The 21,913-nt window shown below is 39.9% G+C and overlaps 1 protein-coding gene across 1 annotated transcript; it reads left to right on the top strand.

Moving 5' to 3' along the window:
- The first annotated feature begins 6,511 nt into the window (after positions 1 to 6,511).
- On the top strand, positions 6,512 to 18,032 carry REDIC1 (regulator of DNA class I crossover intermediates 1). The gene is made up of 11 exons (XM_065658611.1): positions 6,512 to 6,628; positions 7,354 to 7,484; positions 7,990 to 8,056; positions 8,793 to 8,993; positions 10,723 to 10,829; positions 13,340 to 13,872; positions 14,110 to 14,182; positions 14,857 to 14,917; positions 15,469 to 15,535; positions 16,754 to 16,836; positions 17,409 to 18,032. The coding sequence occupies exons 1-11, from the start codon at positions 6,512 to 6,514 to the stop codon at positions 18,030 to 18,032; spliced, it is 2,064 nt and encodes a 687-aa protein (XP_065514683.1).
- The last annotated feature ends 3,881 nt before the right edge of the window (positions 18,033 to 21,913 follow it).

Below are 21,913 nucleotides of genomic sequence, written 5' to 3'. Positions count from 1 at the left end.
GTCAGTTCACTCAAGGGAAAGACCATCCTGCTTGGGTAAAGAAGGGTGTGCAAATCTTCAGGGTACAATAATGCTGCAGACAGCGACATACACTTTCAGTTTATGCAGTTTCAGTTACCTAATTTACCTGCTTCCTCTCTGGGTGCGGGGACATAGAGTAGGAGCCTCACTTAGGTGCTCTGAGTCACCCATCTCTCTTAATTAATTATATAGGAGTTCTGTAAGGACTTACTCAAAGCTGGGTGCCAAAAGTTGCATGGTCAACATTTCAATACCAGCCTTCCTGGAGAAATGTAGTCTTACCCCAGATCGATAGTCCACTGCTTTGGACTGCTTTGCAGCATCAGACCTAGAGCTGATCTGATAATGAAGTGTGTTGGAGGGGAAGACTCAAGTGCCGAAGGACTACAGCTGCAGCAGTTATTTTAGCAACAGTTAGAAAGCTGAAGAAGATCCTGTATAATACTTTCTTAACAAAGGGACACAAGACGTAGTTATTCTGAAGAGCGGCTGTTAAAAACTTACAAAAAAGGGAAATCTTCAAGGCTTTTTTCTTCTTTAAACTTCAGTTTCTGATGCATGGAGGAAGTCTTGTTCTATACTTACTTCACTTCCCAGAGATGCAACTAAGTTCAATGGAACTCATTCTCATGACCTTTTGAAAAGTAATTATAATGTCATGTAATTCTTTGAAAGTATAGCAACTCCCAAAAATTTAAATCAATTATTTCAATGTTGACCGTCAAGGTGCAATATTTAGACACTAGAAATCTAGAGTCACATGTATCTCAGGTCTTATTTCACTGTTTACTTTGCCTTCAGTGAAGAAAGAACTGATTCTTTATTTTATGACCATTTGAAAGATATTTTAGCTTTATCTGCAGAAAATAATTTGAGGAAGGTAAGTTTTCTTATATTGAAAAATAATTTATTGAAGCCGCCATGCCACTTTTTCTTGATTCTATGAGCTACTTCTATCTACCAGATTCAATAAATCAAACATTTTAAAAAGTGCAGTTTTTTTCCTTTATATCCAGATACTGCCATAGAAGAGTAAGATTAAGGGTGGTACAGAAAATATCAATACTGTATTGGAAAAACAAAAGTAAAAGGGATTGGATTATGTCATGCCTGAAACTACATTTTAGGCATAGTATTAACAAGTTAAACATTTACACTAGATGGGAATGCAAACAAAATAGAAAGGATTACTTCAAGTCATGAAATGAGTTAATCTTTCAGTCTGTTATCTGTCATGTAAGCTGTAGAGGCACACACGCTTAAAATACAGATATATTTTACTATGAAGATTTTAATCTAGTGTTGTTACAAGAAACAATTATGCATACTAATCAGAAATACCAGGGATATATCAATGGTAAAACATTCTGTCTAATAAGTTTATTCAGTGTAATTATTGATATTTTACAGAAGCAGATCTTCTCACTTTATAATCTTTTAGCTGTAGATCCTATAAACACCCTAGCAAAATTAAAACTATTAGAAAGAAAAAAAACTTGGGTCATTTTTAATATTAGGCTGTTAATATCTGCCCTGAGCGCTCTCCACATCGTTGTACTAATGACAATAGAGCATTGGTACCCTGAAAAATGTTAGGGTAAAGATACTTCAGGTAAGGGAACACTGCAGGGAGGGATTTATATAGAATTTTAATGGTTGTTTTGTAAACAGGCGCCTTCACTTGCTGCAGGGATGGCAGAGTCACAGGGAAGGCAGCCAGGGAGCTGCACAGGGAGCCTCCCCAGCTCTGTGTCCCTCCTCAAGGGTTTGTCACCATTTACACACAAAAGCTCATCAGGCAGCTCCAAGGGCAACAATGCCTAATAGTAAAAAATGCTCATTGATTCCTCCCTTGCCCTTAAAATATCTGAGGAAGAGCAGGATGGGGAAGAAGGTGCTTCTCTCGTTCCCTAAAAATTATGCTTATTATAGCAGTGACGAGCTGGGCCTGAAAGACAGAACGTCTACAACTGTGTAACCCCCTCCAATAACTCTGGATTTGATTCACTTGGGACAGCAAGAACCTTGTGATTCCCTTGCAAAAGAGCAATAGCTTCTGGCAGCAGCCTGTGTGGAAATGCTGGTGGTAGAGGAAAGCTGGCAGCAACCGGAGCATCGTCTCCTCCCCATCAGCCTGCCCCACTTGGCTTTCTGTATTCCTCTTCTTTTGCTCTCTGTCCTTGTACCACCTTCTGCCTCCTCTCTGCCAGCACTGGGCAGCCCAGGGCATGGAGAGCAGCTGCCCTGGCGCTGGCCCTGCTGGGAGGCGGCAGGCTGTCCCTGTGGCGGCCATTGCCTCTCCTCTCTGTCCCCAGCACCACACACGGCAGCGCTCCCAGCCCTCCCTCCTTCCCCAGAGGCAGAAAATGAACTGGGTCGGTGGAAGCCGGTGAGTGAAACTCTTCTAAGGCTGCCAGAAATGGCTGTATGCTGAGCCAGTGTCCATCACAGACCCAGCAGGGCAATGGTGTGTGTGACAGCCCTGGTGTCCCCTCACAGACAGGGTACAGCCATGGTGTGTGTGACAGCCCCAGTGTCCCCTCACAGACTCGGCACAGCCATGGTGTGTGTGACAGCCTTGGTGTCCCCTCACAGACTCGGCACAGCCATGGTGTGTGTGACAGCCCCGGTGTCCCCTCACAGACAGGGTACAGCCATGGTGTGTGTGACAGCCCCAGTGTCCCCTCACAGACTCGGCACAGCCATGGTGTGTGTGACAGCTTTGGTGTCCCCTCACAGACTCGGCACAGCCATGGTGTGTGTGACAGCCTTGGTGTCCCCTCACAGACTCGGCACAGCCATGGTGTGTGTGACAGTCCCAGTGTCCCCTCCTGAACCAGACTGCGAGGAGACGCCGAGGCCCTCACAGACCAGGCAGGACGGGTCACGTTTGGGCCTAATGTCTCTCTGCAGGCCGGGACTGGCTGAGGCTCCCGCCTGGGCCTTTCCTCACGCCCTCACAAATGGCAGGGATTGCCATTTGGGGAAAAATACGTATAGTTACTGAGATTCACTGAAATAGCAGAATAATCACCAATTGTAACATTAAATAAAAGGAAAATACTCAGTTTCTTTAGGTGCTGTGCCACCTGCATATCTACCAGAAATTTAAACCCCACAGATTTTGTCAGCCTTTTGAAAGTAACTTTGCTAAACAGAGCTTTATAGTCATCCTGGCTCTTTGCAGAATCAAACTAAAATAATGCCTTACCCATCTGGAAGTCTTCCCAGGAAAATGAGGTTTCTGAAAGTTGCCGATGTGAAGCAGGGAGAAGGGAGAGCTGCGGTTTGGAAAAAGAATGAAACCCACAACCTCAACTTCATCCTAAATGTCTTGTCTGTCATATTATTCTGTCAGAAAAAGCAGCATGTAGGAGTACTGGACTCACAGAGCAAATAGCAGATAATCCTGCTGCTTTCTGCTGCTGTTAATCATCTGTCAGGATTCCTTGCGTGAGTCTGAGATTTGCATTTTAGTTGTCAGAAAAACTATCATTTGTATCATTTTACTGGGGACTCTACCCATTGCAAGGGCAATTGTTATATGCACATGTTTAGAAAGTGTGTTCTAACTTTAAGCACCATAAAAAAAGTAATTCTAAGGGGATACTCTATATTTCTAACTCTGAAAAAACATGTCCTAATCTCTTACCCAGGGACTGCAGCCATGCTCACCCTGCTCACAGTTGTGATTCAGAGCTCCAATTTTATGCACCATATCCTGTAGATAACCCATTTAAGACTATGTTTAACAAGTGAGAAATGTAGTTTAAGGTATAACTGTCCCCTACATTGCACAAGCAACAGCAGCTTGATAAAACTTGGAGTGACAATTTATTTTTCTTATATTTTTTACATGTTCACAACATTCCGTAAAGTCCCAAAAAGTAGAAACTTGTACCATGCTCCTTTGTTTTCTTTGCTAATATAGTTTCGCAACTGTGTTGCAGTCTGACAAAGAAAATTAGGATAAATGAATATATTGATAAAGATTTCTTATAATGTTTTAAGAAATTAAGAATTGATGAAAAGTTGCATGACAGGTCAAACGCCTAGAAGCTTTTCCTTCTGAATGTTCAATGTATTTGGTAACCCTAAGATAGAATGTAGTCCTATCCTTACCTGAGTAAACCAGGATCAACGTGACTTCAACAGAGATATGTTGACTTTGCTCCCTGAACATTTGATCCATTATAGCATAGCATGACATGACATGACATAACGTAACGTAACATAACATAACAATTTGTGCCCTAAATTCCCAATACCATTGATAAGAAATTCAAACCATGACTCAAGATTGTACTTTTACAATTAAAACAATAATTATTTGCATCTTTCAGGAGCAGAATTATATTAAAGCAAGAAAGGAGAAAGCAGAAGGTAAACGGTTCTAGCCATCCAGGATTTTATAGTGTTACATAAATGCTTTAGTTGATTCACTTAGGAAAAGCTTTCAAAGCATTTGGAGTGAGACTCAAAACTGTACCGTAACAGTTGTAATGCGTTTGCCTGACTGGATGTATTTTTAGGGCAGAAGTCTTGTTCAAGGTTTACTACACTGAATTCCAGCAAGCAGAGGAGGGAGTAGGAGAAAGCATGAATGAATGAATGTGACCGATTTAAGTTTTACTGAATTACTTCTGTTACTATGTTTTGTTGGTATGTGCTGACACACGGGATTGCTTGAAGCCTCACAGCGACAACCACGTGCTCAGCTAGCCTAACACACATATACACAGCTATTTTCCTGGGCTACACGAAAGAATGTTAGGCTTATTGAAGTACTTTAATCTGGCTTTTGCAAAAGTAGGCCAGCTTATTTGCGTTTTGAATCTGAAAGTGAAATAATAGAATTACATTTTTCCTTGGCATAGCAGAAGACATTTCAAACAAGAACAAGAAAGAAAACAATAGCAGAAGACAGTTATAACCATAGTAAAATAAGTCAATTTCCTCCTTAGCAGCTGGGAAAAAAGAGACACTGTAGGGAAGCTCCACCACTGAAGCTGGTACCCCCCAATGCCCAGAGCAGACACACTGGCACGTACAGGAGGAGGAAAAACAGGCTGTCAATATGGAGACACTCTGAAATGAAAAGCTTTACCTAAGGGAATATGGGAGCAACCAGCAGCTTGTTGCCCCCATTGCTTTCCCAGTCTCCCGGAGGCCTCTGAGTTCTCAAAACATCTGTTTTCTCAAGGTTTTATTGGTCTAAGCCACATAATTTATGTTACAACTGTGTAATTTGCTTCAGTGGAGGAGAGAAAACAGGAAAGGGTCCAAGATAGGATTGCTTTTAGTAATTTAGTACTAAATTACTAAACGCAGTGGTAATTTTGTAATTGCTGTTACAAAATTAGTAGTAATTTAGTAATTCAGAGGTGATGGGAAGAAAGTATCTGGGCTGCTGAAGGGACATGGATATATTTTGAAGGTGTGGACTCCAAAGCAATATGAATTCTGAAGTGTTGATTTGTACGCGGGCTGAATTTACCTTACTGCAGATATTCTTAGCTGAAGAACAGGGGTTTTCTGTAGATGATAACATCCTAGAAAGCTAAAGATTGTGATATAATCAACTATACTAGAAAATAGTTACCAACGAACGTGTTGGGTATAGTAGTTACATGTAACCCACAATCATGGGAGGAATTACATTTCAGAAGAAAAGCCAATGCTATTTTGTGTTTTGGCACCGCCTTCAGTTTTCAGTATCCTTCTTGTGGTTAAAAATAAAGAAATCTTACTATTTTTATTTATTCATCTGCTGTGCTTGATACTAATGATTTTAGGATGATTATTAATGGTCTCCTACAAAATGGAGATTTTTTGTTTCCTAAATTTTCCAAAATTATCTGCTTGATATAGTTGAAGTGCCACTCATATTTCCTTTCGTTTCTTGCAAGAAAAAGCCTTTCTGAAGTCCCAGTCTTAGAGATTTTTCTTCTTTACTCTTTTCTCTTTTTTTTTTGGTCACAAGAGTATTTTCTATGTCAAGAAACAAAAACTGGAGAGCAATAAACTCTTTGTGTCATTATAGATGGCTGTGTGTATGTAATCTTGCTGATTTATTTGGCTAATAGTTTATAAGCTGCCTAAAAAAGCCCAAGTTTAAATTTTTTAAAGACTTTTTCCTTGCAGCATTTTTGTATGTCTTTTATTTAAAGAAATATTTTAAATTATCATACACAAGTTTGAAGCATGACTGTTTAAGGACTAATTTTTTAGCATCAAGAGACCAGTGATTTATTTTGAATGTGATAACCAAATTATAGTTGTAGTCTTTTTCAAGGCAATAACAATAAACTAAATAACAGTAGACAGGGTGTAAGAATTCAGGGACATTTAATCATGTACTTTTATTATTAGGAATTTTTTACTAAAAATTGTATATGCTGCTAACGTGTTGTTGAAGCTTCTGTCAAAAGTTTATTCTCACTTTTAAAAAAATTAGGAATTCTTTGAAAAGAAGAAACTTAAATCCAAGATGAAGCTTCTGGGAGTAACATCACCTAAAAGTTCAGCAGTCAGTTTAGATCTCCTCAATCTATACGTTGTCAACCAGATATCAACCAAAAAGGACAACGGTGAGTTCAGTGTAACAGTGTTCTGACTTCACAGACAACAGATTCAGTTGTCTGTAACTATTACTGTGATTGTTTCAGTTGTTGTTCTTCCACTTATAACTTCATGCTCAAATAAGTGTTTTTATAATTTATTTCTAAAATAAAAAATTGTAAGTAAATACAAAAATTATGATTGAATAAAAAATCAGGACATGAAAGGAAACAAATAACCTTGGCTACTGCCTGCTTCACCTTTAAAGCCTTGCACACTTATGAACCTTCCTACATCCATCTCATTTTCCCTTTGCCATTGAATGGGTCCATTAGTGTTCCACTTCCTTTTTCATAACTTTTGGGGGCATTTGGAATAGCCTGTCAGTTCTACCCAGAGTATCTTTCTTAAAATCTATCATTAAGCTCCTAAAAATCATCTCTACAACTTGACTCCTAACTCTTATCCTTTGTGACATATTCGTAAACCATATTGTGGAAAATTTGTTGTCCTGTGCTCAGGAAGATTAGAAGGTGATTGAGGAGGGCAACAGAGCCTGTCTACACACAGCAGCTGACCATAAATAATTTTATACTATAATGTCATTTAGAATAGAGCTCTTGCATTGCTAGCCATAAAGAAAACAAAAAATATGGCTTTAAATGGATTAAGAAACATAAACCAACAGGCTTTGTACTCCAACGAAAATTCAGGAAGCTCAAAACTTTCTCTAAGCCCAGCACTGACATTCCAAATATTTTCATTGCAGAGAACAAGAGGAAGCCAGTCCACATTGATATCACTGAAGATGTAAAAATACCCATTAGGCGGCACAATATAGAGCTTCCCATGTCACCACTACGTACACAACATATGTCAAACTTGGATGACATCCAGAACAGGTACTTGTCTAAAACAGGCAGGAGTTAGCTTTAAGGACATTCTGGAAAAGGTATCTCATGATGGTCTTCTACTTGGGGTATTAAGTAAGCATTAATATAGCATTCTATGACAAAGAAGCTTCACAATCACTCCTGGCATTCCAGTGATATTCTTACTATGAGAGCGTAAATAAATGTATTCTACATAAAAAAACTGTACACACAGCTGAAATTTTTCTTTTTTTTAAATGTTTCTTTATTCACGTTGGGTACATACACTAAATTTATCTCACACAGCAGGCTGTTCAAACAGCATTTTCCACTTACACTGTTTTCCCATCCAAATGCAGACACCCTAAAGTTACTGACTCACACACTGGCTGCTCATAACTGCTTAAGAATCAGACCTTTTTAAGATGTGTGGAAAAATATTCTTAAATTATTTTGAAATAAATACTCAGAATGTTTTTAATCTTATAGATCTTACATCTTGTATTTCATAGGGTGTTTTTATTCATTTTACAAGGTTACAAAAGCAAGTATTGGACAGAAGAAGGCAGCATCTCTCAGAGAAAGTCAACTACCAGTATAATGTAAGTAACTTTATTGTTCTCACTGATGTAAAGCTAAAAATGTATGTTGCAAAGAACTGTTTCTAAAATCTTCATAAGTTGAAGTATATCCAAGTTAAGTAATTAAGATATATCTACTTTATTAAGCAGAAAGAGTGGCTTATAAAATTCATAATTTTCAGATTTCTGGAAACCTATAGTTTTGAGGTACAAGATTTTGTGCAATTAGTGTACAAGGCTTTTGCACTCCATTAGCAGTTTGTGCTGCTTTCACCGGATAAGCTGGATTACAGGCATTACCTCCACGTAACTGTGGATACAGTGACATTTCATGAGTTTTGCCTTCAAAGGTCTCCTTGTGTCCTGATTTGCTCAAGATTGCATTGTTGGTATCACAACATGCTGGAGTTCTCGATGAAGTAAAATATTTTTCATTTTACTACTTAAGAACCAAGTCAGCAGATCGTTTACCTACACGTCTAAAGCTAAAAATGTATTTATACCCATCTCTCCTCAGGATAACATTAGTGTGCATGCTTCAACGTAAGTAGTTACGTATGTCTTTCCCTGAAATAAGCCCTTATTATCGTATGTTTTTCTTGAAAACATAATACCAGAATACATGAAAATTTTCTCTTTCATGTTGTATGTGTGCAGACATGTAAAAGATATAGAAATGTTTGATTACTTTGAACTTTATGCTTACATCAAAACAGTTTAAGATAAATAAAATGTCTCTATGCTGTGTTTTGTCTAGTTATCACAAGTAACAGAATCAAGGTATGCTGACTCTAGTATGGAACATGAAGACAACATAGCAAGAGCTTTTAGTGCCTGTCCATCATCCTCTTCTGGTTTTTGGTCTTCTAACTGTACACAACTTCCAGAAGAAAACTTCAACACGAGCCTGATGGGCAACGCTTGGGAACAGACTTGTGAAGAGAAGATGCAAAACCAGGTTTGATTAATATTTTGTCATTTCCACAGTATTTTTTTAAACTAACTTTCATTTATTTGGGGTGTAGAATTAGTGTGATTGTGAAGATAATTATCGTGTAGGCTGGTGGCAATGAATATTCCATATATGAAAGAGCATTTCTTTTATTGTTATGAAATACACTTAACTTGAACTTTTGTTCACTGAGCTCTCAGCATCACTGATATCTGAGGAAGAGAGTTAGTCACATACCACTGGCTTGCTTTTTTTTTTCTGGCCTGTGAAGTTGGTTAAAGAGAGCTGAAATACATTTCAGTTATAAATACAGCTTTCTTAAATGTACAGTTAGTATAACTGGCTATCGCATGATCCCTGGTGATCATCGTGACCTTGTTTGTAATCATGCAGCGTCTCAGTAAGTAACATAGTTCCTACAGTATTCTCAATGCTCCTAAAAGGATTGAGAAAAGCCTGCAGTTTAACTTAAATTCAAGAAATGATTGAAAGTTATTTGTTCTGGTGTATGTTACTATTTTATTCTTTTTGTTAATTTTGGGGTTCTTAAAGAATCATGACATATTGGGTTGTTTGGGAATGAGTACGCAGAAAGCCACAGGAAGCTGACCTGATGGGCAAAGGATCCCCAAAAAGATGTTTTCAAAACACAAGGACAGTCAGCCTCAGCATGAAAGAGAATGAGTAGGTCCTGGAGGCCAGTTTGGCTGAATCAGGGAACTCCTGACTGTGGTCAAATGCAAAAGGGAAGTGTGGAAGGAGGGCCTGGCAGCCCAGGAAGATCACAGAAGTGTCCCCTGAGCTGGAAGGGGCAGCATTAGGATGAGAAGAGCTGAAACTCGCAAGGGGTGAGAAGGGCAGCAAGGGAGGACTTCCACAGCTGTGTCATCAGCAAAAGGAAACCAAGGAAAATGCTGTGCACTGCTAAATAGAGTTGAGACCTAGTGACAAAGGACATAGAGAAGTTTTAGACAGTGGAGATCTACTTTGCTTCAGGCTTTTCTGGCAAGGTCTGCTCTCTAGCACATCTGCAAGCTCAGTAGAGAGTTTGGGGGAGAGTGGTATAAAACAGTAGTGAAGGAACAAGTTAGGGAATTCTTAGTAACATGGACAGACAGAAATACATGGGGCTGGACAGGGTACGTATAAGTATATTGAGGGAGGAGGATGCCATCACTGCAGGGCAGATGTCTCTCATCTTTGAAAGAAGGTGGTGATCAGGAAGCCTTCTCAGTGACAAGAGGTACACAAATGTTGTCCCTGTCTGCAAAAATGTAAGCATCACCTGTGTCCGGTTTCAGGACCCCCAGTACAAGAGAGAGATCAACAAACTGTAGCAAGACCAGCAAAGTGCCACAGGAATTTTTAGGGGCTTGGAGCACATGATGAATGCAGAGAGACTGAGCGAAGAGGGCTTCATAGGCTGGGAAGGACAAGGCTACAGGGATGGAACTTCAGCTTGTTGCAGTCTATCAAGCTCATTCCTACTGTGGGAGGATGGGGTGCTAAAAGGACATTTTGCATATCAACAGTGATACGCAAATATGGAAACATATGAATTATACAGAACTCAGTTGGGCTGTAAGAGGTTTGGGCTTTTAGTGTAAAGATAAAAAGAAGTAGAAATAGTGGGAAAACGTATATTGTTTGCAAACCCACCTTTGAAGTCTTAAACACTGTAACTATTATTTTTATATACATATTCAGAGTTTAACAGCTTCTACTGTTTTCTCAGCTAGGAAACAGTTTTGATCAAGACCCTTGGATTACAAAACCTCCAAGCCAGTGTGTTTTCAGGAAGCCTGATATAGTGCCTCAGGAACTGTTTAAGCCACTGCATAGGTAGGCAGTGATTTTACATTAAAGAGAGAAATAACAGTCAAGTTTAAGTAAGACAGATACTAAGATAATCTGAAGCTTATTGCTACTTGATTTTTTACTGATTTTTGGTGCTGTTCAAATAGAAATTGAAATTAAATGCAACGACTGAGCATACCAAGTTATAAACTTGCTGAAAGGCAGCAAAGTATGAGCGCTTGGAACCATGATCTATTTTTTCGCAACGTCACAAACATGATGGTGTTACAGAATTAACCCTGAGAAACGTGTATTTACTAAGAGGCCACAGCTCTCACTAGTTCTGGTCACTGTTGCAAGTGCTTTTCTGATGACCTTGATGCTGTAGCAATTGAGCAACTTCACCTACATTGTTTGTATTTGGAATTCCAGGAACAAAGCATTTTCATTCCTTCTCTGTAGCTGTAGCTTTTTTTTTTTTTAATTGGTACAATAATACTGTTATGAGAAGGTACATTTTGTTTTTAAAAGAATGAATAGAAATCTAGAATATATTTCTTTTTGTATGTGCTGATTTAAAATATTTTTAATCACAGAGGATTTAGGGCCAGACTCATCTATACTGAACATTTTATTTCATTTTCTTTCCAGGGGCTCTTGCCTTGGATCTAGGGGTCTTACAGGGCTAATCTTCCTGTATTCTTTTTATTCTGTAAGTCTGCCAGATGGTTGAAAGTTCCTATCAGTCTCTAGCTTTGGCTAGATGGAGCCATGTATTATTTTGCTATTCCTAAGGTACCTACAGCCTGTTTGCCTGCAAGTCAAGTGACCGAAGAGTGCACTGACCACAAGATGACTGGATGAACATGTCAGCTTCCAGTACTTGACACCTTAACTTTCTCTCTTCTCCTATCTTCTCCTGGTTTTCTCCAGCAAACCGTAACATGAGGATAACGTTCACCTTGCTGTATATCTTGGTGAACTCATGATTAGTATCTTTACATTAAAGCCCTGCCTAACCTTATCTCACCTACATCTCCCGTTTCATTTTTCCCCAGGCTCTCAGACCTGCACTCCTGTGCTTATGGCACCTCCCTTAGTCCTCTGCCCATTCACAGCTCACTAACAACATCTCCTTTCCATCTGTTCTTCAAATCCATTTCTTTGTATTGTGCTTGGTTTGTTTTCATCCATTATAAGCCATAAATTCTTATATCTCAGGAGCTGGGTGTTTCTTTTGCTGTATATGAAAAGCAGAGTATAAATTTATTAAATTGTTTAATGTAATTGTAACATGATGATGTAATCGATGTCCATACATCTGAGAGCTGTGGCACGTCAAGATCATGAAATATTAACTAAAAAATTTAGATGTCTTATAAAAAGAGATGTCTTTCATTCTGAATAGTGCCTAGCTATTTCCTCATCTACTATTAACTTTTATTTAGCATTACAAAATGTTCAGCTGGAGTGAAGAAGGACCCTCTGAACTGTTTCACAAGATGTTTTTACCTTCCCCTCATAGATCTATCCAAGTTTCTCCAGAAACAAACTCTAGTGTGTTTAGCCTTTTAAAATTATTCGAGGGGGTTCCTGTAAGGACACTACTTTCTCCTTTAAGTTCTTTAGGATCTTTATCCAATTCCAAGTATTTGCTGATCAAAACATTACAGAATTTCCTCCAGTAAGAGTTTTCTGTACTACTATTAAGTTCCACTGATAATGTTGCTTAAATTTTTTTAAAGAAAGGGCATTTTTTGAATGACTTTTGCCAATTCTCTGTGCTTCAGAAGCCTCTCAACTTTTCGCTCAGATTTTCTGAAAGTTCAGTCAGCAGATCAAGCCTAGAAAAAAAGCAGCAAAAATGTTTGATTAAGAGCCAAGTAGGCAAAAGCATGATAGCTTTCATGCCAATGATGCTGGCGTAACGGCAGTCTCCAAACCACTGCTATCAGAAATGCGGTAGGCAGGTGTGGGCAGAACAAAATGTCTGACTGGCCTCCTGACGGTGGAATAGAAAAATTCTGTGCTGAATTAGGATTACTGACCTCAAATACAAATGGCAGTTACTTGCTAAAGAGACCATTAATTCAGCAGTACACAGAGCTTATTAGGAGATTTCAGTACAGGAGATAACTGTAATCTTGAAGAACAAACAGTTTTTATGAACACAAGCAGCTGGCTTCCTTTTTTTTTTTTTTTTTTTTCCCCTGAAGTGGACTTCTTTGGTCAGCTGGTGGAGCAGCAGTGACATACTGTGGCTGATTTTATAAATCACAGTTCCCTGTTCAGGAGGCTGTGCTCCATGTCTTGGTATGTTTGGAGACATGAAACTGAACCTCTTTTAAATTTTACTACGAAGTGGAAATAAAATACAGAACACTTTTTAAGTTGAAATAATGTACATTTGGGACAAAAGCAAGTGTCATGAGTAAAATCGTTCAGATTTTTATCATCCAGTTATCATAATTTGTTGTGTTAGAAGTTAGTATTTTGCCTATTTATGTATTGTGCAAACTGGTTTTTCCTTTCTACCCCTGGCCCCCCAACCTCAGGCTAGACTATATGAATTCTGCCAGGAAAAATCCAGTGATAATGACCAGTAACGAATTAGAAAACAGTGAAGGAATAAAAGAACCATTGTTTGATGTTGTGAAAGAAACTGCAGAACTGAAAGCTCCCCAAGATGGAAGTCATTGTTCCTTTCTGGCACTGTTTGAAGATGAGAGCCAACCAATTCATAATAATCCTTCCACAAAGCATTTTAATCCTTTTGTTGGCCCGAGCAGTACTGACATTTTTTCCATTGATCCTGATGATAGAAATCAAATGACCAACAGAAATTACCCTTATGATACTAGAGAGGCTTATTCTGCAATCAGTGCAAAAAAAAGTTCCGTTGACAGACGCCTTGAAGGCATTTTCACGGATCCAGAACAGGTTTTACTTAAAAGTAACAGTGCCTCAAGTGCAAGCTACAAGAAAACCAATGGACTTCATAAAACCCACCTGCAGGACTGTCACGAGGGACAGCTCTACTTCCTACCCTCTGAAAAAAAAGAAAAACCTGCAAACTTGGAAAGAATTGGTGAGTGTCAATATTTCAAGCACATATATTCTGGTTTTATTCTCCTTTAAAAGACACATGCTTCTATAACCAGAAGTGTATCTGCCCTGACTGAAAACATCATGGATCTTCAAAATGTAGTAATTTAATTTAAAATCAAATTATTTAAATTATTTTTTAAAGTTGACAGAAGCATTTATTTTCAAATTGCATTTGTGCTATTACATTTTAAAATCAAGGTTTACTTTTTTGTTTTAGAGACATTTGCTTATCACCATGCTTATCCAATTAACTTCAGGGAGAATATACAGAACTATTCTAGAAAAAAAAGGTGAGTGCCATAGAATTAACTAGTGACAACTGAGGAGGCCTTGCTGAATTTGAGAAATCCTGCTCAGAGGACAGGAAAGCAAAGTTCTAGACAGTATTACTAAGGACTCAGGTTTTCCCAGTGAAAATAGTAGTGAATTATATTAATAAATGTATGCACATGTAAGCCATTTGTACCATTGTTCTTCTGCCTCTAATGAGTACAGGGAAAGTCTGCACCACGGGACAGTTCTGAGTCCCTGAAGTTAAGCTGTTGTCTGGCTTGCCCTGTAAAAGACTCTGTCTCCTTCCACTGACCACAGAGGAAGCTGGTGTCATCCCTGGGCTAATGTTAGCACGTGTAAGTGCCCCACATTTTACAAAAGACAGTTTTATGAAAGACGCTGATCCACGACACCTTTTATTTTACAAAGAAACACTATCTTCTGTCAGCTCTCATGTTACATTTTGCATTTCAACAAAAGTAAAGTTTGTGAAAAACAGATTCTTGGTGTTAAATCTCAGATTCAGAAATAAGTTCAATGCTCTCAATAGTGGGAAGCATTTGATGGTTACTGAAGACAAAATAAAAATTGAAGACTAAAAAGTCACAGGTAATTACTTTAACTCAGAAAGAAAATAAAAGTACAGGAGAGGAAATCACTTATCAGAGAACTCTATGTTTGCATCCCTCAGTGACGACGAGTCTGTGAAAGAATCAGTCTGGAGACAGAACCAGCTCTTTGGATTTGAAGAGGTAACTTTTTAAAGAGACATATTTTTTGTCAAACCTACTGTTTGCACCATTCGTTTGAGGTGGAGAAGGAATATCCACACCGGTTAGAAACCGAATTTAGCTTCACTAAATTAACTTCTATGGAAGGTTTTTCCATCATGGTTTATATAAGGAATCCAGAAAAAAACCTGCTCCTAGTTAACTGGTTTGGGTAGTCCTTTCAGGTCTGTAACTTACATGGTTTGATTCACACCTAAACTGATGCCTGAAATACATTGTGTAAGTCACCCATTAGCCCTTACGATCAGATTCTGCCGGCAGTGACCAGACACAATATGCAGGACACTTCACTATTATAAAGGAGCTTTATGCCAGTATACATATAAAGAATCTTTTAGATATTTTTCCTGTAGAAGTCACCCAGGTACACAATAACACTCAGGGGTTTTGTATCTCTTAAAATAATTAGCAGGTCAGTGCAGTGACTCCTTTATATAATACAGAAACTGAATGTTCTTCACTTAACCTGGTCCAGCTGAACCCTCATTATTAACACTTAATTTTTTCATAAGTTCACAACAGCACAAGAGAAAGAGTATAAGTTTGGAGTGAGTTCAAATCTTCGTGAGATGGACAAGGGTTAGTACATTTTAAACGTTATTAATTAAAAAAAAAATCTGTTTGTTCTCTACAAGCAAAACTGAAACAGGTCCTTTTAAAGCCAGGGAGAAGTGTTTTGATTTTTTTGGGATGTTACATTTGATGAGGGCTTGTATTTTTGATTCACGCAGCACTGTATGAAGAAGACTAGCATTACTAGGTAACTAAGAACTATCTGTGTTTGCTTTTCTCTGAAGAGATAAACTCAGGTTAACTTCTCTCTGGTAAGTATTACACACATATTTTTCATTGTCCCATTTCCTCCAAAGTTGTTCCCTAAACTGAAAAGCCAGCCGTGAAAGTAGTGGTAGCTGCTTAAAAAAAAATCCAGCAGAGGGGTCAATAGTATTAATCTGAACACCACAACTCAAGTTTACTAACATCACTAAAAGTGCCAAGTAAGTGCCAGTAGTTATCTTTCTTTCTCTCTCTCTCTCTTTCTTTCTCTCTCTCTTTCTCTCCTTCTCTCTTTCTCTCTTTCTTTCTCTCTTTCTTTCTTTCTTTCCTTCTCTTTCTCCCTTTCTCTCTCTCTCTCTTTCTTTCTTTCTTTCTTTCTATTCCTGCAGACCTCTGCTGATTGGAAAAAAGTCTTGGACAAGTTTTCTGTATTAATTAATATATTTTTTAGATTTTTGACATGTGCCATTTTACTGGTCCAGGCTTTACTGATCTTTATTCTCTTTCATGAGACTATATGATGTCATTCCACATGTGGACGGGGTGAGGGGAGGCAGCAGGGAGATCCCACATCCTTTCTGCTCCCTCAGTAGCTGTGGGGATCAGCTGTGCTGGCTGCATTTCAGAACAGAACGTCTCCCAAGTGCCTTCAAGAGAAAAACATGTCACTTGTATGGCAGCCAGTGCGCACGGGGAGTTTGCTGCCTTCTCTCCCCGCCCTCACTCTGCAGAGTCCTCCCTCCTGTTGGTATCAGTTCTGCTCCTGGCGCAGGCTGCTGATTCACAGCAGAGCTGAAGCTCTGGGGCACCTGTCTCACACCTTCTGTTAAGACGTGTTTTCCTGAGAAGAGAGGAATTGGCTGTTGCCATGATCTACATTGACCTTGCTAACACTTTAGACAGTATCTTAAACCTGCATCGGAAGCAGTAATGTTTAATTCTACATGCTGTACTTGAGAGTTGGATGTTTGGGGAATTTTTGGTGGGTAACATGTCTTTCCTTTTCATGTGATTTTTCAGATGTGGACTCATCACTCAGCAGCCAGTCTCCCAGTTACTCTCCAAGGCAGACAGAGAGCTGTTTCAGCCCCAGTCCCGACACAGTGCGTACTGCCCCTTCATGGGTGGGCAGAGGTTCCTTTGAATGACGTCTGTATGCCTGAGTGCGTCTGAGAGTGGATGTAGCTGGTATCTTATTTATGGTTTTGTTTTGTACAAGGCAACTTTGTGTGTGAGGAAGTCAAGAAATGATTAGCTGCAAATTTTCCTAAGTATCTTAACAGACACATGGTCTGGTCTCCTGATAATACCAAGTCTTGTGGAATTACAGTAACATGACTGTGGGAAGATGCTAAGCAGGCTTCTGCTCTCCTCCTTGCTGTATAGCTGCTGTATAGCTGACTTTTGACACACTGTGTGTTTTCAGCCATGCTTGGACATAAAAATGCCACAACGTAAGAATATCAATTCTATGTGAGAGTGAAAGTCCGCCTTACCCACCTTCTCTTCAGCAAAGGCCAGAGTACACCTTTGGATGAAAAAACAAACAAACAACCAAAACCAGACAGTTCTGGCCTCTGTTTGTATCATTAACGTAGTTATTATTTAGTTGTTAACGTAATCCTTAGTTACTGAATATTTAAACAGTTGCATTCACATGATTCTGTTCAAACAGTCTGAAGAGGAAGACACAGTCCAAAAGAAGGAATATCTCAAAGAACGGTCCTCGAAGAGAGATGATGCCAACACAGTCCCAGCCCCAGCAAGCACAGAGCCGCCCAAGGCCTCTAACACCAGCACCGTGCCTCTCCAGCCCAGCAAGAGTTTGACCAGAGAAGCAGCAATCCATCTTCAGGGGAGAGACTCTATTTTATGTGTCACAGAGGAGGAAAATAAAAACCACACTGCCCCAGCTGAGGGCAGCTTGTTAGAGCGAGCCCTCCAAAGGGAGCACGTCACTCGCAGTGCCACGCGTGACGGTTGGTCACAGACTGAGCTCTCTGTCACAGAAGCAGAGAAGGTGGATGTTGCCACCCAGTGTGGCACCACGCAGGTGTGCAGCTGCGGGAGCTCCCTCCCCTCTGCCCGCAGCCCGGGGCGGACCACTCCTTCCAGCATGCCCGGGGCTCCTGGAGCTCACAAAGTGCCAGCGCATGGGGTGCTGGCGCCTGCGGGCGTGGGCAGCACAGCCGGAATGGCCGCCTTTTCTTCTGAAGCCGAATATCTGAGCGTGGCTGGCCAAAGGACTCTGGAGGTGCTGAACTACATCGATATAATGAAGGAGAGAGAGAAGCAGTGACCACCTAGGATGGGTCATAAGGAATTCAGAAGTTTTGTCCTGTTCTCAGTATGCTTCATTTAGTTGGCATCTTTTGATTTTTCCAGCCTGGTTAGACAAATTTTTTTTTTCCTGTTTGTTTCCTTTAAATTGTTACTAACTATGGATCTCTACCTACTGCTACCTCTAACTATAGATTTCTATAGATCGCCAACTGTTAAAATAGGATTTTACAATAGCCTAGTAAATAATACACCTTAGGAATTAGATTGGCTTCCCCACCATATATCCATAGGATTCTGTAGTTTGAGATTGATTTTGCTTCTCTTGAAGGTAATGGAAAGATTCTGTTTCACTTCAAAACATATTTGATGTGGCTCTTAGTTCAGAACTATTGTCTGATTCTTAGCCATTTTAGCAGACAATTAGCCTTTGCCATATGTTTGTACTAAATACAAAAATGGAAACAGAAAATGTACATCACACACAGAATAAAATGTAATTGATAAAGAACTCATTTATTAATTTTTACCAAAAAAAAAGGCGAGTTTATTTTTCCTTCTATAGCAGATCTGTTTTAGCACATTAATTCTCTGGCTATTAATACTGACAAATCTTTTATGTATTTCTGTATTTTGTCCACAGATTAAAAATCTGAAATGCTTTCCTCTTCATTTCAGTATTTGTGTGAAGCTACAAATCACAAGAAATAAAAGTTTCTGATAGTATTGTTTCTGGGTTATATTCTTTCCTTCTAGAAAAGTTCCTAGTAGAAGTGGCAGGGAGACTCACTCTGTTACTGACATCTCCTACTTACACATCCATGCACCTTTACTTACATATACGTCTGTATACCTTATATACGTGTGTGTGTGTGTGTTGGGGAATGGCTACGGGAAAAGGGGCATGGGTCCAGTGATCTGCTGTATCAGGAAAGCTTGTTCTAGTCAGCATGAGTAGGCCTCGGTAGGCCTCGGTGAGCAAGAGTCAGAAACTGCTGATGGAAAAGTACTGACCGAGGGTAATCTGGGTTATTTACGGGCAAAGAGGAGTTTCAGTAAACGACCTTGAGGGACTAGCTCTGGGAAGAAGAGGAGCTTGCATACCAGAGAAACCGCAAGGTGGGTTGGGCTACTTATGTATTCTCTCCAATTATTGAATGACTAGTAGGCATAATTATCTAAGGGACTATATAAGTGTGTGCAACTTATTAATAAATTGAAGTATGCTTTATCACTCATACTGACTCGGCTGCATTTCTTCCTCCGCCTTCTCAGGTCTGAATCCCTGGTGGGGTTCTTCCCCGCATGTGTGTATATATATATATATATATATATATATATATATATTTATATTTATATATATAAAAGTGTGTGTATGTACACTGGCGTTAACCAGCTGGCCACGTGCAGGAGCCCATTCATTACAAACTGGGCTTGGGCAAAAGATGTACTGGAGGCCATTCCCCAAACACTGGAGAGATTTGCTTTTATGAGGTTAGTACATTGTGCCTTCACCTTTTGTGACAACTGTTAAAAATTCACTGCCCTTATTCCCACCAGGTCATTTTATTTTATTTCATTTCTACATTTTGTAATAAAAGGTTTTGTGCGTGAAGGGATGTGTGTCACCCAGCCCTGATGAGACCTACCACCATTCTTTGTTCTCACCATCAAACTAGTGGCTGTGTTTTCTACCAGCTTTTATTTTTGAAGCTAAAAGAGCCATTTTTTAAAGGTTTACATTGCTCAACAGTTTGCCAGTTTCTGGCTATGCTGTTTTAAAAAATTTCAGTGGACTTTTCAGTACTTGGAAGAAAATAGCGTTGCCTTTTATATGAACTGCATACATGGGCAGCGCTTTGCACAGCCAGACTTCTGAAATGTGTAACTATCATTTAGCCAATTCACTGCCCACTTCCTAAGGCCTGACACAAGCAGATTTTCTTTTTTAGGTTGCCTCAATTTATGGTCAAAGCAAGCTCCCTAGTCATTTTTTTTTAATCTGAAACTGCAATGTTCATTTTCTCCACAGGAGCTATAATTTATTTGGCTAACAGCTATGATTTGCTGAAAGCTCAACCATTACTGGTGGTCTGTAAGGCCGAATTGTTCGCTCAGCTCTAGTAAGCCTACTCAGCCCGAGCTAGGACATCTCCAAGGCGCGTGTCCCCCAGCCATCCCCCGTACCTGGCACGTACCCCCCAGCCTTTCCAGCGGCGCGGGTCCAGCTCCACGGCCTCCCCACGGCCTCCCCACGGCCAGGCTGCTCCAGCTCACCTGCTCCGCCAACCTCCCAGAGCACGCTGGGGCAGGGGCCAGTGAACGGCACGTTACTGCTGAAATCTCCAGCGTTGGATATTTTATACTTGAGTTTCTGACCAGACTGGCAGATGTGAAATTACCGCACGTCCAGTGGCGGCTGTGCTTAGGGAGACGCTGACGTGACTCAGCCCCAGGTAAACTGCCATTAGCTTGCAACGCAAGTTACGCTCCTGATCTCTGCGGGAGTGGCATCGCTCCTGGGACTTTTACATTTCGTTTTGGTTCAGAGTGAAGTGAGCTCCCAGGTCCAGGCAGATAGTCCTGATCCACAGAGCCAGCCCCTGAGTGGGACATGTTCCCACTCTGCTCCCGTGAACCCATGGGACCAGGCACGCAGGACAGCACTGGGAAAAGAGAGCCAGTTGCACTGTATGGACATATGTGTGTAGGGGTTTCAAATAAAGAAATACAGCTTTGTTATCTCTCATATCTCCCATCATTTAGAGCCATTCAGAGGGTATAGCTTATTTTGCTTCAGCCACTAACACGGTTGCTTTCAAAATCTGTTCGGTTCCAGCCAGGTTTCAGTCTAGATTGCACCATTTCCCAGTAAGGACTGAAATTACGTAGCTCAGTGCCAGACACACATTTTTCTGACTGGCTGTACGTAAGAGCTGGATACATATCTCTAATGCAATAATTCAGTACTTGGGATATGTCAATCACTGTGCATAATCATGTTGCAAAGCCTTTGGATGGCAGCATATAAAATCCAATTACCTTACAATTTTTTACTTGTAATTGCAAAGCAATCAGAAGAAAGAAAATTATCTTTGTAGTGGCAATGATGACAAATAAGGCAACATGCTCTTTTTAGCCACTAGAGAACTCTACTAAAGTATTTACATTACTATCATTGCCTTGGCAGAGAACCATGCTCCCTCCTTATCTCAGTGCCAGTCTCGCTCGCTGCTGAGGTGTTTTCTTTCACTTGATTTTATTGTGATTTTTGGGAAGAGCTGAGTTTGGTTTATAGGAATCTCTTCCCTCGGTGGTAGCCTCAAATCGTGCTTTCTTCACCTGATACTTCAACAGATGATGCTTTTTAAGCTGCTGGTATTTGTAACCTGCAGTAATGACCATCACCCCACTATACATATCCAGGCACCACCAGCTTCCTCTGAGGCAACAGCAGAGGCAGAAACACTCCTCGTTCATCCATGTTAAACTTCCTGGAAGTGTGCTAAGCCTCTGGGAAAGCCACAGAAATACGTACCTTTTAAACTGTGTTTGGTGAGAATAAGTTATAAGTTGAGTTTTGCTAGGGAAAAGGTCAGAAGGGTACCTGTAATTAACCAAAACTCAGGAGCATTGGTTTATTGTTGGCATTTGAATACTTCTACATATAAATGGAAAGAAACACTCTCACTGAAAATGTTACCCTAACCTCCAGTCAGAAGCAGTTTTCATATGCACCTGTATCCTTTTGCTATAAAATCAGCTCTAATTACAGGAACCTGCAAGGTAAGGATTTGGGCAAAGTTTTCTGGGCAAGCACTGACACATGTTTTGTTTTATTAATGGGACAGGTTATTGCTGGATGTTATTATGCCAAGAGCCTCCATGAAGTTTGTAGAA

This window comes from Caloenas nicobarica, chromosome 1 (genome assembly GCF_036013445.1).
Source record: "Caloenas nicobarica isolate bCalNic1 chromosome 1, bCalNic1.hap1, whole genome shotgun sequence".
NCBI lineage: Eukaryota > Metazoa > Chordata > Aves > Columbiformes > Columbidae > Caloenas > Caloenas nicobarica.
Note: the sequence above shows the minus strand (reverse complement) of the source record. Positions and strands in the feature narration are given on the sequence as shown.